The 16982-nt window shown below is 42.0% G+C and overlaps 3 protein-coding genes across 6 annotated transcripts in view; all 3 read right to left on the reverse strand.

The window, feature by feature from the left end:
* Window positions 1-16982, reverse strand: part of LOC134289966 (uncharacterized) — a 269170-nt gene that overhangs the window by 90590 nt on the left and 161598 nt on the right. The gene's annotated exons all lie outside the window — the stretch shown is intronic.
* The window catches only part of LOC109413710 (dual specificity tyrosine-phosphorylation-regulated kinase 1B), a 295072-nt gene that overhangs the window by 88274 nt on the left and 189816 nt on the right, over window positions 1-16982 (reverse strand). The gene's annotated exons all lie outside the window — the stretch shown is intronic.
* Window positions 5420-15538, reverse strand: LOC109417646 (uncharacterized). Of its 2 annotated transcripts, XM_062856814.1 has the most exons (4): window positions 10768-15538; window positions 10587-10685; window positions 10464-10532; window positions 5420-10408 (listed from the first exon to the last, which is right to left on the reverse strand). In XM_062856814.1, the coding sequence occupies exon 1, from the start codon at window positions 15453-15455 to the stop codon at window positions 10839-10841; it is 4617 nt and encodes a 1538-aa protein (XP_062712798.1). In that variant the 5' UTR covers window positions 15456-15538; the 3' UTR covers window positions 5420-10408; window positions 10464-10532; window positions 10587-10685; window positions 10768-10838. The 2 variants fall into 2 exon arrangements, with proteins under 2 accessions (XP_062712798.1, XP_062712797.1); XM_062856813.1 differs by having other exon boundaries at window positions 5420-10532.

Raw genomic sequence — 16982 nt, forward strand, 5'->3', positions numbered from 1 at the left:
TCCTGTTTACCCGGGATTAGCCTTTTCCCATTAAAACGTCAAGAACCCATTGACATTTTGCGGTGGCATGGCATGATGGCATCACCACAGACAAACAGACGTAACACTCTGACAATTCTCATCGTACACCGATTTAACGGTCTTTTTCAAAATTTGATAGTTGGCCAACTGCCCAACTGTGGCGCTCGTATAGTTTTTGTTTGAGTTTGACGTTTGCTCACTACCGCCACCTAGTTGGTGGTCGGCCAAACTTAGTCCTTTTAGCATTGGGCGAATATTTTTCCGTGACTATGATTTGAATCGAAAAATGTTCGAAGTGTTACGTCTGTTTGTCTGTGGCATCACGATGATGATGAGGAGGCCAATGAGCCCTACTACCTCCCTAGGTGACTCCTAGTGAACACTTCATCGCGCCGTTGTCGTCGGTGGCGGCGTCAACAAGGCCGAGCGTGGTTACCACCCCGTTGTAATAACAAAAACAACTAGTTTTAAAACACGTGACTTGGGGAAAAAAGTAAACACAACACGCGCGCCGTGACGGGATAAGAGCGGTTTGGTGATAAGCATTTGTTGCTGTAAATGGAGGAAGTGGATGGTATACGTAGTATGTAATTGGCATGGGCGTCAATGGTGTAGGGTGCAAAAAGCAAAATTCAAGTGGTGATGTGTTTAGTGAAATCTTCAAGGGAGTATCCATTTACTACGTTACGCTAAGCTGACATCCCCCCCCTTTCGAACGATTTTTTTGTTTTTATATCATTGATGGTTACACTTTAGAGAACCCTTCTCCCCCTATAAGCATAACATACTTCATGCATGGCTCCACATTAAAAAAAACTTAACAATGATTGATATTGAAATGAGGATTAAGAAAGTGATATCATATGCTTTGTTTTTAAAAGCAATATTGGGAGTTTCTTGGTTGGAAAATGCTGGGTTGCGTATCTGCGTGCATGCATAAATGACGTAGCTTTTTTTATTTTTTAATCCACCCCTCCCCAGTCGTAGCATACCCGACTAGATGGGAAAAACAGGTTGTGTTATTTTGTTACAATGATTTTCGTAACAACGGGTGTTATAAAACATTTACCGTTAGTAGTTAAAATAACAACAATTCTAACAAAACTCGTTCCAATTAAAACAAATATATAACAAGTTGAGATATAATCATAATAAGATTATATCAAATTTTGTTAGACTAAACTTGCGAAATCATAACAAAATTATAATAAGCTCTGTTATATATTTCAGAACAAATTTGTTACAAGTTTTGTTTTGGCTCGAGTGACCAATATAACAAAAATTATCAATCTTTTTCGCGACAACACATAGAATCTTATAAATTTTGTATTATTTAATTTTGATACAAAAAAAAATAACAAAGATTGCAATAAACGTGTTACGAAATTATGTTAGAGGCAATCATATTATAATGCATAATATAACAAATGTTGTTATTCATCTGTTTAAATAAATGAAACAAGTTCTATTATAATTTAGTTACTAGAATTATAACAAATGTTAATATAATTTTGTTATGGATGTTCACATGGAAAAATCCTTATAACAGAATTATATCAACTATTGGTATTTCTAACAACAGTTGCCGTAATTTTGTTATGATCTTGTTATGTGCTTCTAGTCGGGTACTCCTATACCTAATACATGAATCGCCACACAATCGCAGACTCCTTCCTCCCGCCCAAAATGTTACGTCGTTTATGGGTGCTCTCTAAGCCTCAGCCCCAGCTACTCCTCTCCTCTTGTCCTCTACTTACATATGTACTAACAATGAATAATCAATTTATACAATACAGATTATAGTTAAAAATATACAAACAAAAGCAAACAAAAAAACAGCTTGATAAAACACTAACTAGGCCTTGAAAAAAACAAACAAACTGAATCTCCGGCGAAGTACTTGACGAGACACGTTAAAATCAAACAGTGAAGAAACTCTGTTGAAATTACGCTGCAGCCCATTGACACTGCCGAACATGCTGTAATTCGCCCGGTTTAAAGGCAGCCACAGCATGCGAAGAGCACGAAGTTGGACATTGATATCTATTATTAATCCAAAAGAGCGGGACATTCAATGTGTCCCTGCAGAATATCTGATATCAGGAAAGCCCTGGCAGTATCTCACGGGCGGACAACGGTTCCAAGTGGATCAGCTGGCAGCGGCTTTCATGACTTGGTAAACGATATGGATTGTACCTCTCCGTCATCAACAATGTACGGTACCGACGGCCGTTTTGTTTCGACCTAAAGCAACCGAATGTTGCCTTTGAATACGAGCAGAATCTTGGTGCAGCGTTTCGCTCGCTGTGGCCCCTCTAGAGGACTGCTGGAATACAGTGAAAGCATCCAGGTAACCAATAAGCATTTAAACAAGCCGTATTTCAGCATTATATCCACATTCCACCTGCCTACTGCGCTATCATAACAGTTCAACTGCTAAACTGTCCTAGCAACTGAAAATGTGACAGCTGTTGTGTATCATTTCGAATGCACGCCTTGAAGCAAAAAAAAAACTGTTTAGCACAACCGAGATTTCATAAATTACCTCTTTTTGAAGCGCAGAGTGAAAAAAAAAAGATAATAGGGAGAGAGAGAGAGAAAAGGCAGCATGAGAAGAAGTAAGGCATTCTAAACATATTTTCATTTTCATTTTCGATAGTCTGAGGAATAAGCATTTAATCAGCAGTATATTGGGCCAAAACCTGCACTGAAGCAGCACTTAAGGCGCATATTTATACGACTAATAGTCATTTAATGACCTGCTGTAAAAACGCATTTTGACTGCTTATTGGTTACCTGGGGTCCGAGAGTATCATCGCCGAACACGTGAAACTATCGTTCAAGAAACAAGAAAGTTGTACCAGAAGCACAATAACATATGTTGCCCTACAGGGACCGTCCATTAATGACGTTGCATTATGCTACGAGCAGTGAAGAGAATTGTCAGACAAACGAGGCACAAAACAAGCAACAAAGAAGACGCGACGATTACTCTTTATCCCAACTGGTAACACATAGGATGGGGCGGGGCAAGATGGGTCGCGGGGCAAGATGGGTCAGTGCCATTTTCGGGCGCATTACTCATGTTTTGATTATGTTAATAATTTTGATAGATGACCAGCATGAATATACAAAAGTTTGGGGCATTGATTGAAAAATTATTCACTCTCATTGGAAATAAAAAATAAAATGGTTTTTAGCCATTTTTCTTATGCGATACATTCCATATAAACGGCCGCGGGGCAAGATGGGTCACCTTCAATTTTGAACGTATTTTTGGAGCATTCAAAAGTTATTTATTTTTTATTACAAGACTATCTTATAAATGACTTCAATCAAGCGGAATGAACGCTTAAAATTTTAACATAAAATTATTATAATTTTTTAGTGAAAACATCGATTTTCAAGTCGCTTTAGGACTACTCAAATCGTAAAGTTTTTTATATTCCAAATAAATTTATAAAATGTTTACTAGTAGCTCTTGTTTACTCAGTATGGATATGGAGCATATATGAATCCGGAACAAATCTTATGTTTTGGCGTTTTTCGTTGAGAAAATGTGAATTACTTAAAAGGTGACCCATCTTGCCCCGCACTTTTTTCACGGCGCAAAATCGATCACTTTTCAAAACTGCTTGTTTAACATCATATTTTGTATTTAATGAACTTTTTATCGACTTTTAGCATAGCTAACTAGTGTATTAAAGAGTAGCGGACGAATACAAACCAATACGATTTGTATTTACAAAGTTATGGTGATCCATCCTTAGGTGACCCATCTTGCCCCGCCCCACCCTAATGACATGAAATCGTTTTTTTTTTGTTGCAGACAAAACGGAAGCTGAATTTGTTGCGTACTTTTCAACTCGTGAATAAATAATCAATTATTACTAACCCAAGATCGAAACTTTTTTTATGATACAGCGTTGCAGTGTTTACCGACTCCAAGTTACCGCTCGGAAATCACAAAGCAAAAGGCTTAAAAATCTCTAAACTCGTGGTGCACGATCATTCAATAACAAATTTTGAAAACGACGTATAATCAATGGTGTAGCATTGATTATACGTCGTTTTCAAAATTTGTTACTGCATTGTCCTATTCTGTTCAAGTTGGGACAAACTTATGCCGCATTGGGTGGAATGTCGCAACAAATTCAGGTTCGACATTGTCGTTATTGTTGCGCGATGGTTGAATTTTGATTCACTGGCTACGAGCCATGTATTAGGTATGGGAAAATAGGCTACGAGGGGGGGAAAGAGGTGTCAAAAACTGACATATACCAGATTCAATGTTATGTCTGAAACATACTGAAAACTTCTAATTAGCACAGAATGTTGTCAGGTAATTGTCAAATTGAGAGATAGAATTCTGTTATTCTGTTATTCTGTTATAATCAACGCACCCCCGAGCCGTGGCCAATCTGCGTTGTTTCGCTGGGCGATACGTCTACCAGTAGACTTGTATCTGCCCTATGCTAAACCGATTAGCATATCAAGTCCTTTCCACTGATGAGTAGGCTCGAATGTCCCGCCCCTCCCTATAACCCATAGGGGGAAATAAGGAGTTTCCAGTTTCAAGTATTGTATTGATTATGACACCAACTCTTTCTATTCCTTGGTAAAAAAAAAAAATCACTAGACTTGTTTTATCAGACTACTATTAATAATGAACATAATTAAGATACAAGTTTGCATACACAATTGTAAAAGCAGTGTTAGATACTTTAAAGTGAATTGAAAAATGTAAATAAGATAAATTGTAAACTATTCCGCGGCGACACGAATGCTTCAACAGTGTCATAAATAAACGCGCAAACAAACAAATAATTGATATTGAAGTATGCATATTGCATTATCTATTAGCAAAGTCGTAGAAAGAGTTGGGCGCCTGATTATAAAATTGTTGTACTTATCTTGTGTGTTTCGGACAAGTCCCGTTTGTGTTGGCCATTGGGACACTTCTTGCTTCAAAACGGTCGTTTCTGGAATGGAAAGAGAATAATTGGCCGCACAACTCCGCAAATGGGCGGCCCGCACATATTAGTATAATGTTGCAATGATTGAAAATAGTAGAGTATAATTGTTAATCTATATGAATACTGCTACTAGTTCAGGTTTCTCACCCTCCACGATTCTCTAGATACTGTTATAGCGTGTTTGTTGTTAATTTGTTGATAAGTGAAGCCTACAGTACTTCAAAATTCAATGTAGCGAAGATCTTGAGCGGATAGCATTCATTGATAATGATAGTGATTATTTTAATATAATATGGCTTAACAAAAATTACTATTCAATTATTTTAAATCGGATTCGTCAATAAAATTATTGTTCATAAAATAATTAACCATGCGAATATCGAACTACACAAACTAAAAAGTGTTATTATTTTTACCAATGATTTCATCCTAATCTTGACCCTAACATAGTTATGCGCTTAGTGGACAATTAACAAAAATAGTGTTGTTTCGACAATAGTCACATACTATGCCCTACGACATTGACGATTCTATTGTCTATGGCTCACCTATTTAGCGCCACCCAGCAGGGACTTGGTCTGGTACCCAATTCAGTATATCCGCTCCACGTAATGTACCGTACCTCTTTCGATTTGTGATATATTACGCGGAACATTACTCTCTTCATTCGGATAGCGGCTATGTAACCCATTGGATTAAAAACCTCCATCAAACATGAAGCGATTAATCGGAGACTGAAGACTCTATACCAAATTTGGCTCAGAGACAGGTAATCAGTGAAGTCAGTTTTTCTCGTTTGTCAGAGACGATTGATACGTATTAAGACAAACTTTCCACTGCATCTGCCAGCAATAATCGGTGATCGATCAACATTTCGAGTACCTACCCCAATTTACACAAGTATGCCAAGGATCACCGCTAATGCTTTACAATACAGTTGGAAAAACTAGAGCAACACCTGGCCACAATGATGCATAAAGCACTAAAGCGGACCGGAAGTTTCAGTGAGCCAGCCCCACCATTGTCAAATTGAGAGATAGAATTGTGAAAATATTGCGTTCTGATGGGATTCGAAACCACGATTCCGTATTCGCTAGACCGGCGCTTCAACCAATTGAGCCACAGAACACGTTGAAATTCTGCGGAATGGACTTTTGTAACTTTTCTGAAAGCCTTGCTAATAATATATTAATATTATTTGTTTACTTTAATCAAAGGTAAATAGAGCACCAGTAAACTAAGTTAGTTTAAATAACAGTACTCTAAAGTAAAATCTAGAGAAAAAAGAAGCATTCTTAGAAAAAAACTTTCGGAATTTTTTAGCTACAATTTTTCATCGGACCATCTAAAATTACTGAAAAAAAAAATCCATAGCAGGTTCTGACAGAATTAACGACAGTTTTTCTAGAGGAATTCTTTTAATCATCTGAAAATTTGAGGATGAATAATTTGATAGAATAATTTTGTATAATTTTAATATGATACAGGGGATAGACAAAATGATCGGGACAGGTAAAATTTTCACTTTTCAAAAAATGTTCAACTAGCTGTAACTTTTCGAAAAGTGCATCGAATATTCTCAAATTTTTACTGGAAGTTCATCAACTAGGTGTGTATCAGTGGTCCAAATTTGGAAAAGATCGGGCCATTTTTTACAAAGTTATAAAGATTCTTGGAAAAGGTAAAATTATCCGATAGCCAACTTTGAGCTGTTATATCTCTGGATTTAATGAACCGATTGCAATGAAATTGTAGTTGATGAACTTACAGTAAAAATTTGAGAATATTTGATGCACTTTTCAAAAAGTTACAGCTAATTGAACATTTTTTGAAAAGTGAATTTTGCCTGTCCCGATCATTTTGTCTATCCCCTGTAGAGTCAACAATGCATTCTAAACCACCACATTTTCGTCAGTGATGCAATTTGATGTGGGACACCCTTTGGTACAATTCGTGAAGTGTTTTTTCGAGAAACCTTAGGCCGAATAAAAAAAAATCAAAGATTCCAGAAAAAAATACACAGAAACGATTCCTTTAGAAATTCTACATGAAAAATAATTCTACCAAAAATCCTTTCAAAAAGTCTGCCAAAATTCCTTCAACGTATTAATCGGAGGGAGAATTTCCACAAAACTGGATAAAAATTCTCCCCATGACACCTTTTTTAACAATTCAACCATGGTTTCTTACCAAAACTGTTCATTGTCTGATCCCATAAAACTGATTTAAAAATTTTGTCCAGGCTTCATTCAGGAGTTCTTTCATGGATTTTGCTAGGAAGTACTGTATTGATCCACCAAGAAAATCTTACAGATACTCTCACAGGTTCTTTCTACAATTTTATCAGAAATTTTCCATGGTTTGATATTTCATCCTAAGATTTCCAAAGCTTCATCCAAAGGAATCGGGTACGATTGATTTCATATAGAGATTTCACCATAAAATCATGCAGGTTATAACTAGGGTACTTTGATTAATTTAGACAGCTTTGTTTTCTTCCACATCTAGGTTTTTTTTTCGAACAAATTACCTGGAAACTTGGCCGTATAATTCAGTTTGAGACTAGCTTTGAGTTCAAAAGCTTTTAGAAAACACCTCATGACAAGGAGAACAAAGCTGCCAAAAGTAGCATAAATTCCCCTATTTAAGATACACACATAAATCGAAATGCTTAAAGTTAATGAGTTTCTGGTAAGTTATCAAGCCGGCTCGAGAACGGACCAAATCTTCACCATGCGGCAAATCCTCCAAAAATGCCGGGAATTACCAGCTCCCAACACACCACCTGTTCATCGACTTCAAGGCGGCGTACGACAGTATCGACCGCAGAGAGCTATGGAAAATCATGGACGAAAACGGCTTCTCCGGGAAGTTCATTAGATTGATCAAAGCGACGATGGACGGTGTAAGAAACTGCGTAAGGGTTTCAGGCGATCTTTCTAGCTCATTCGAATCTCGCCGGGGACTACGACAGGGTCTGCTGTCTGATGTCTGCTGTTTAACATCGCCCTGGAAGGTGTTATGCGACGATTTGTCTGTTTTGCGGTGACATGGATATTGGATATTATTGCTAGAACATTTGAAACGGTGGTAGAACTGTACACCCGCCTGAAACGTGAAACAGCAACGGTCGGACTCACGGAGGCAAAATTTTCACGTTTCAAAAAATGTTCAATTAGCTGTAGCTTTTCGAAAAGTGCATCAAATATTCTCAAGTTTTTACTGCAAGTTGGTCAACTAGTTGTGTATCAGTGGACAAAATTTGAAAGAGATCGGGCTATTCTGCACAAAGTTATAAAGGTTCTAGAAAAAGGTATATTTATCCGATAGACAACTTTGAGCTGTTATATCTCCGCATTCAATGAACCGAATGTAATGAAATTTTGACCATTTATGACTTATATAATGAGCTTTGAAAAACTTTTGACTGAACTTTAAATTCTTAACACGGAAGAAAATTATAACGATTAAATTATTTTTCTAATAAAACACAAAATTTTCTTAAATTTTAACATTGTTTCAAAATTGCAGATGCTTATTATAGTTTATTTATATTCCCTCTAATTGTCTTGAATATAAATATGTTTTGAAAGAAAGTAACAACATAGCCGGCAATTCATTGAAAAAGTAATGGGATGAATATTAAAAATAGTCCATTTTACTAAAAAATCATAAAATTAATGAAATTGCTATAACTTTTTCTCTTGGTAATAATTTTAAGTTGAGTCAAACGTTTTTCAGAGCTCATTATATAAGTCGTAAATAGTCAACATTTCATTGCATTCGGTTCATTGAATCCGGAGATATAACAGCTCAAAGTTGGCTATCGGATAATTCTACCTTTTTCTCAAATGCTTAAAACTTCGTGCAGAATAGCCCGATCTATTCCAAATTGTGTCCACTGATACACAACTAGTTACACAACTTACAGTGGAAATTTGAGAATATTTGATGCACTTTTCGAAAAGTTACAGCTAATTGAACATTTTTTGAAACGTGAAAATTTTGCCTGTCCCGATCATTTTGTCTATCCCCTGTACATGCTGACAGGCGGAACCACGAACGACAGGGCAAGCCTAGGCAGCAGTGTTACGATAGACGGGAACACTTTCGAGGTGGTGGTGGACTTCGTCTACCTCGGATCCTTATTAATGACAGACAACAACGTTAACCGCGAAATACGAAGCCGCATCATCAGTGGAAGTCGGGCCCCTACTATGGGCTCCACAAGAATCTGCGGTCGATAAAGAAAGGAAGTTCAACTGAAAATGCCTCCGACACTGTCTCTGGGATCTCTGGAATTGAATAGATTCCCAAGTAACATTTTAAGTTTTGTTCGGCTCTCTCAGAGATCGTCATGACCAATTTTATAAAACTTGCAATAAAACTGATTGATACATCAAAACCTCTTGATAACCTCTTTAAGAGCTTCTTCTGGCTAAGTGGACCACTCTCGGAAAGGTTTTGCAAACCACATTAAGAGAAGCAAAAAACTGTTTTAAAACCTAGTTGAAACATTTTACATTCTCGAAAAAAGGTGTTGATGATTGTTGTTTTTTTTCAACAAAAACTATGACAGCTGAAGATGCAGAGCATTTCAAAGTAATATTTAATTTTAGTAGTTATTGTGTTGGTAGGCTTATGCGCAATAAATTTTACCGTGAATGTTGGGGTTGCAGAAACATAAAATTGTTGCGCTCCGAAAATAATGAAAATTATCATCTTGGAATGAAATAAATCAATTTGCTAATTTAGTAAAACTATCTCGAATCACAAGAAAACTCAGCTGGGAGAGTTTATTTATGTGGGCATGTAATGGAAATGGCTGCAAATTTTCAATTCATTGCTTATTTGCGCAAAATTAACTATTTTATATTCACCTCAGCTAACTGTTCAATATGGTGATGACCATAATTAGCGCAAATAAAACGGAAGCAAGTTTACTTTTATGATGACCACAATAAACCTAGCAGTGTCGTAGTTTCTGCTTTTCCACCAGCAGATGTCGTTACTAATCGAACGGATCGCCATCTGTTGAGAGTTTGAACAGTTTTATTGTGGTAATAATGAATGCCAGAAGGTTTACATATTGGAGAGTTTTGATTACTCTTAAAAACTGGCTTTATGGATATCTTAAAGTATACTTTAAAACATTTTTCAATGGTTTTCATGAAAGTAGTCATAAAACTGTGAGTTTTAATTATTGCTGTAATAAAACCCTAATAAAAATCAAACAAAACCAATCAGCAATGAAATTGTTACTTGGGTTCTTAGGATCCCTCCACATCTTTTGTCAGAAAAAATACACGCATTTTCATCATGTTCTTCAGGAATCATATACATTACAAGTGTGGGGTTAGATTTCACCAATCTATATAGCAAACACGATCAGATTGTCTGTGCGCTTTAAGCTGCAAATAAATTTTATTTAGGTGATTTTACTGAGGATAGTTCAGGGTGACTTACATATTTGGTGTACTATTAAAGATTTGGACGGGTCGTATCTAACGTCTGTAGGCTAATTTTATCATAGTTCTGTAAATATATACTTAAGTTTATACAAATTCGCATGTTGTTTTTCGTACTCACTTTCACTGAATAGGATATGAAATTTGCACGGTAGATTTAGTTTTAAGTATCGTAAGCTGTACGATAGATTTAGGTTTAAGCACTGTATAGCATTAAGCACTGTAAATAGTAATTATATAATTAGTTTAATTCCAATAGGTTAGCAAAATATCTATAAATAAATTCACTAAATGTTCCTCACATCAACAATATGCACTTTTCGTCGTCCATTCACTTGCTGTTTTGCGACCTTACAGTGATTGTGCGAGTCATCTACGATGACAACTGTTGATCGTGTACGATCGGAAAGTGGGACGGTAGCTCTGTGGCAGTGTCGCCAGAGCCGCGGTTCCTGTCGTTACATACCCCCTCCCGTAAACCATGGCAAGGTTCTGGGGCCTCCGGTGATCCGTCGCCTGGTTTACACTTCTCTTCTACGTCCAGAACCGCTAGTTTCACTGCAGCCCTTTTGAGTACGCCTGTCGCTGTCTTCACAAGAGCTTGTCGCACTCTGCCGTCTCTTCCAGGGAAAACCTGAATGATACGGCCTCGGATCCACTGGTTCCTCAAGGTTCCGTTGACCGCCAAGACAAGGTCACCTACCTGTAGATCTTTCACTTCTTCGTGCCACTTCGTCCTGCGTGTGATCACAGGCAAGAATTCTTTGATCCACCTGCGCCACAGTTGATCAGTGATGTGTTGGGCTAGCTTCCAACTACTTCTTAATGTGGCATGTTCTTGAACGGGTTCTGTAGGCCGAATTTTCACACCATTTGAACTCCCGAGGAGGAAATGGTTCGGGGTGAGCGATTCCTCGTCTGCTGACTCCAAAGGTATGTAAGTCAGAGGCCTACAGTTGATTATGGCCTCCGCTTCGAACAAAATGGTCTCCAGGGTTTCGTCGTCTGGGCGTCGAGGTGCGTCTAATATAGTTCCAACGGCCGCTTTAACCGACCGTACAAGCCTTTCCCACGCCCCGCCCATGTGAGGCGCAGCGGGTGGGATAAAATTCCATTTTGTTTGCGCGCTGGTGAACGTAAGAGCGATCTCCTCGTTGCGAGATTTTATCTCGCTGGCTAACTCCTTGCTTGCTGCCTGAAAACAGGTACCGTTATCGGTGAAGAATTCTGACGGGGAGCCCCGTCGAGATACAAATCTGCGAATGGCCATGATGCACGACACGGCAGACAGGCTATGGACCACCTCGAGGTGCACCGCTCTGATCGTGAGGCAGGTGAACAATGCCACCCACCTCTTCGCCTGACTTCGCCCGACTTTCACGAATACTGGTCCGAAATAGTCCAGCCTCACGTATGTAAATGGCCGGATGAATGGACTCACACGGGCTTCTGGCAGAGGGCCCATCGCTGGTGGTTTAGGTGATGCCTTGGCTACTCGGCACCACGTACAACTTCGCATAACTCGGCCAATTAACGCACGCAGTCTAGGAATGTCGAAACGCTGCCGTAGTTCGTTTGCGATAGTTTCTCTATTCGCATGGCGGAATCGGCTGTGGAACGATTCTACGAGTAGAACAGTGATAGGATGTTTTTCAGGCAAAATCGCGGGATACTTCGCTTCATAAGGTACGAAAGGAGCTGCCGCAATTCTTCCTCGCATACGGAGAACTCCATCTTCGTCCAAGAAAGGCCATCGTTTGTAGAGGCGGCTTGATTTAGGTATGGCACAATGTCGGGATTCGGCAGTTCCTTGGGTTTTCTTCAGTGCTGTAATTTCCTCCAGGAAGGCTTCACCTTGTGCGGTTTTCAAAAGGCAGCGTTCGGCTTTCGCCAATTCCTCTTGGCTGAGTATACCGCTGGCTAGCTGGCGACCTTCAACCTTGCGTTTTAGGTTACCGACATAACGCAGTACGAAAGCTACCGTACGTTGCATTTTCACCCACCTGCTGAACCGTGCAGGATCCACAACCGAGCACTGAACGTGATGTAGATGCACAGAACGTAGTTCATCTTGAGTAGTACAAGTTTGCAGTTGTTCTGGCCAGGAGGTTTCCTGTTGCTTCAGGAAGTTAGGACCGCGAAACCACGGGCCGTCCGAGTTGAGGTTTGGACCAGTTTTCCACTTAGTGGCCTCGTCCGCTGGGTTTATTTTCGAGGGTACCCACCGCCAGTTCTTCACGTCCGTTGATAGCAGTATTTCTCCCACGCGAACAGCAACAAACTTGTGGTAGCGGCGATGTTCCGATTGTATCCAAGCAAGTACCGTCTTGGAATCACTCCAGAAGAAGACATTGGCAATCGGTACGGTGTGGTATTGTTTTATCGACTCCGAAAGGCGAGTTCCAAGAACGGCTGCTTTCAGCTCCAATCTCGGAATGGAGATCGTGTTAATAGGAGCCACTTTTGTCTTGGCAGCTACCATGGATACCTGAATCTGATCTCCTACTGGAGGACGAAAGTACGCCACGCACGAATACGCAGACTCGCTGGCGTCAACGAAGATGTGTAGCTGCAGTTGGCCGAAGTCACTTGGATACGGTGCCCGAAAATAGCACCGAGGAATCCTGAGAGATGACAATTGATCAAACAGCGCAATCCACTGCTTCCATCGCGCAAAGCAGCTTTCGGTAACCGGATCGTCCCAGCCAATCTTGGAGATCCATGTATCTTGGATAAGGATCTTTCCGTGCACCAAGAAGAATGAAAGGCAGCCTAGTGGATCAAACAAGCTCATCACTACCTTCAGGACTTCCCGCTTGGTCGGCACGTGATCTTCTTTCAACACCTGTTGTATATCCGATCGAAGAGCAAACGTATAGGTGAATGCGTCCTCCTTCGGTAGCCATTGCATTCCAAGCACCGATTCCGTGGAATCCCCGCGCGTCAATGCTAGATCCTTGGAATTTTCGCTCGGTCGTTCATCAATTCGTTGAATTACTTCCGTGGAATTCGAGAGAATGTTGCGAATCTCGAACCCTCCCATCGCGTGAACGGACTGGACTTCCTGAACAACTTGGATCGCGTCCTCGATCGTTTGGAAGCTGTCCAAATAATCATCCACGTAGTGGTTATCGTGGATAGCAGCCGCTGCTCGAGGAAACTGATCGGCATACTCTGTGGCGTTGAGGTTCTTTACGAACTGCGCCGACGCTGGAGAACAGGTAGAGCCGAACGTCGCCACCTCCATAATATAGACTAGCGGGCTATCGGAAGGATGTTCCCGCCAGAGGAAATGTTGAGACTGCTGGTCTTCCTTCCGTATCTTAATCTGGTGGAACATCTCTCTTATGTCCCCTGTGACCGCCACCGGGAATTGCCGGAAGCGAGAGAGTACAGCTAGCAGCGGAGTCAACAGGTCCGATCCTTTTAGGAGCTTCGAGTTGAAAGATATATCGCCGACCTTTGCCGCTGCGTCCCAAATTAAACGAAGCTTGTTGGGTTTTTTGGGGTTGATCACAATCCCTAGAGGAAGATACCATATCCGGCTGGTATCGCTACATGCCAGATCTTCTTCTGTAGCTCGCCGAGCGTACCCCTTCCGTTCGTAGTCTCGAATCTGTTGGATCACTCTATCTCCTAGATTCGGATTCTGCCGGAGCTTGCGTTCCAAAGATTGTAGCCGCCGTAGAGCCATGCTGTAGCTATCGGGAAAATCCACTGCATCGGTCCTCCAAAGCAAGCCGGTTTCAAAACGGTTACCAATTCGCCGGGTAGTAGATTCCAAGAGAATTCTGGCCCGTTTGTCATCCTCCGAGTCCGTTTGGATGCCAGGCGACACCATGCAGCTTTCGATGGCAAAATAATCCCGCAGCTGTTCGTTCAACAGTTTATCTGGATCCGCTGGAGCGGCAGTGTGAAAGTTGACAGCAACGGAGTATCTTGAATTGGCGGGCTCGCCCCCGTAGATGCTCCATCCGAGATGACACTTGACGGCCACCGGATCATGAGGGCCTCCTTCTCGCATTTTTCTCGGCAAGCATAATCCGAGATTGTTGAGTCCGATGAGCAGTTTGGGCTGAACATTGGTGTAGTCCTCGACGGGAAGCCCTCTCAGGTGTGGGAAGCGTTGAACCATTTCTCCGTAGCGTAGCGTTTGCGATGGAAGCAGCAGGCAGCTTACTGTTCGCACATTGTGAAGGTCGTGGCAAACCGCGCTGCTTTTTGCTGCAATCTTCAACTGTATTCGCTGTGAGTTAGATTCCTCTCGAGATACACTTCCGGTCCAGTGTAGCGTTAACGGTTCGATCGGGCCGGTAACCTCTAATTGCTTGGCCACTGCCTCTTCGATGAGTGTTTCCGAGGAGCCTTCATCAATGAACGCGAATATCAGCATGTCCTTCCCCTTTCCGTGCAACACGACTGGAACTATCCGGAACATGCAGAACTGACCGATCGATAAGTGGCTTGCTGACATCCCTGTAGATTGCGAACTCAACGCTGTACCATGAAGGAGAGTGTGATGCTTATGACGGCAACCTTCAACTTCGCACCCTTTCCATGAACGACAAGGCCACTTTCCGTGATTATTCAGGCAAGTCCGACACAGGCCCTTCTGTTCCGCCAGTTTCCAACGATCGTCAGCGTTCAGGGACTTGAACCGACTACAGTCCACCAGTTTATGGCCTTCTCGACTGCAACACAGGCACGGTTTGACCGATTTCCCAGTTTTGACCACTGAGGTGGATGGCGTTGAAATAGTGGAGGATTCCACTGAGTGAGCATGAACGGCGCCTTTGCTTTTAGGTTTTGTCCTGTCGATCTTGCCGGACCGATCAAGCGTAGGAAGTTCATACGAAACCTCACTCGCCGTCGCTACCATTCTTGACATAAAGTCTCCAAAGGATTGCAACGTAGCTACCGGAAGCCGAGACTTATAGACAGCCCACTCCATTCTCATCGTTCCGGGCAATTTCTCCACCAACTCCTGCATGAGTGCCGGATTTGAGAGGTGAACATTCTGGCCAGCTGCAACTAGGTGATCAACCAAAGTTTGAACCGCTATTCCGAATTCTATCACCGTTTACAACCGCTCGTACCTTGGCATCGGAACGTGGTGAATTTTCTCCAGCAAGGACCGGATTAGCAGTTCGGGTCGTCCGTAGAGGGTCCGTAGAGTTTGGACAACGTGCGGTACGCTGGAAGGGAGAAGTAGCTTGCTGCGAACGGACTCCAGCGCGTTGCCCTCGAGACATTTCTTGAGGCGGATCAAATTTTCCACGTCGGTATATCCACATGCTAATGTGGACTGCTCGAAGGTCGTTATGAAGAGTGGCCAGTCTTCAGGTCGGCCACTGAACTTGGGCAGATCTTTCCCTAGAACTTGCCGCGCTGCCAGCTGATTGGTGTTCAATACTGCAGGGACTCCGGGCGACACGAGCGGATTACCCCCTGAGAAAAGGTGCGATTGACCGAATTCGTTGCCTGCTGAAGCAAACACCGACGGGTTCGGCGCCAGGTTTGACGCCATTGGTTGAACGGCCGGAGGGTAGGCGTGCTGTGTTGGTGGAGATAAATGCGCTGTGGCCGCTGAAACGGGTATCTGCGATGTTGGCAACACGTTGATCACCGCATGCGGTGTTTGAAACGTTGGTACATTGGGCTGATCGGTGGCCGGAAGGGAAAATGGCATTTGTGGAGGCGCCGAGGAGCTCGGCTCTGCTCTAGAAAATGCCGTTGGGGCGAGTGCTGCCGAACTAGTTGGAATTGGTGGCAGAATTTGCGCCGATGTGCTAGCTGCATTTGTCAACGCGGGGAGTGGCTTGGTAGAGTGGACTAGTGGCTCGGCCGGGGGTGGCGGTAGTTCCTCTTGTTTCGCCAGCCACGATGACACTTTCTCAATCGAATCCATATTCGAACTGGACTTGCTGCTGCATTCGGACATCTGCTTTAGTAGTTCGTTCTTCTTGTCCATGGACTGCTGCCTCATAATCTTTCGTTTCTCCAGGATCTCCTTGTCTTCCCGAAGCTTCAATTCGCGCAAACGATTCTCTTCCTCCAAGAGTTTCCTTTTCTCTTCCAGCTGTCGTTGAGCTTCTTCCAATTCGCGCTTCTTCAATTCTTCTTCCGCTTCTAGATCCAATTTCTGCTGCTGCTCCTGTTCGTCCAGCAATTTCATCTGCGCCTCCAGCATAGCCATCCGGGTAGCCGAACTTACGGTCGAAGGAGGTGGGTTGACTTTCGCGGATGCTTTCTTCGACGACGCCTTAGACGATTTCTTGTCGTTCTTCTCTGGTGGCTTTAACGACTCCTTGGCCTTAGCTCCAGTTTTCTTCGGCTTACACACACTGCATACATACGGTTGGTCCTTTATGCTTCCATCGACGCCAGCGCATGTAAAGTGCTCCCACTCATGGCATACATCGCAAGCGACCATCTGTTCGTCTGCCGAATCCGGCCGGTGGCACCTCTTGCAATTGAAGCCTGTCACGTTATGATGTCCTTCCATCATCTCCCTCAT

Source organism: Aedes albopictus, chromosome 3 (assembly GCF_035046485.1).
Source record: "Aedes albopictus strain Foshan chromosome 3, AalbF5, whole genome shotgun sequence".
Lineage (NCBI taxonomy): Eukaryota > Metazoa > Arthropoda > Insecta > Diptera > Culicidae > Aedes > Aedes albopictus.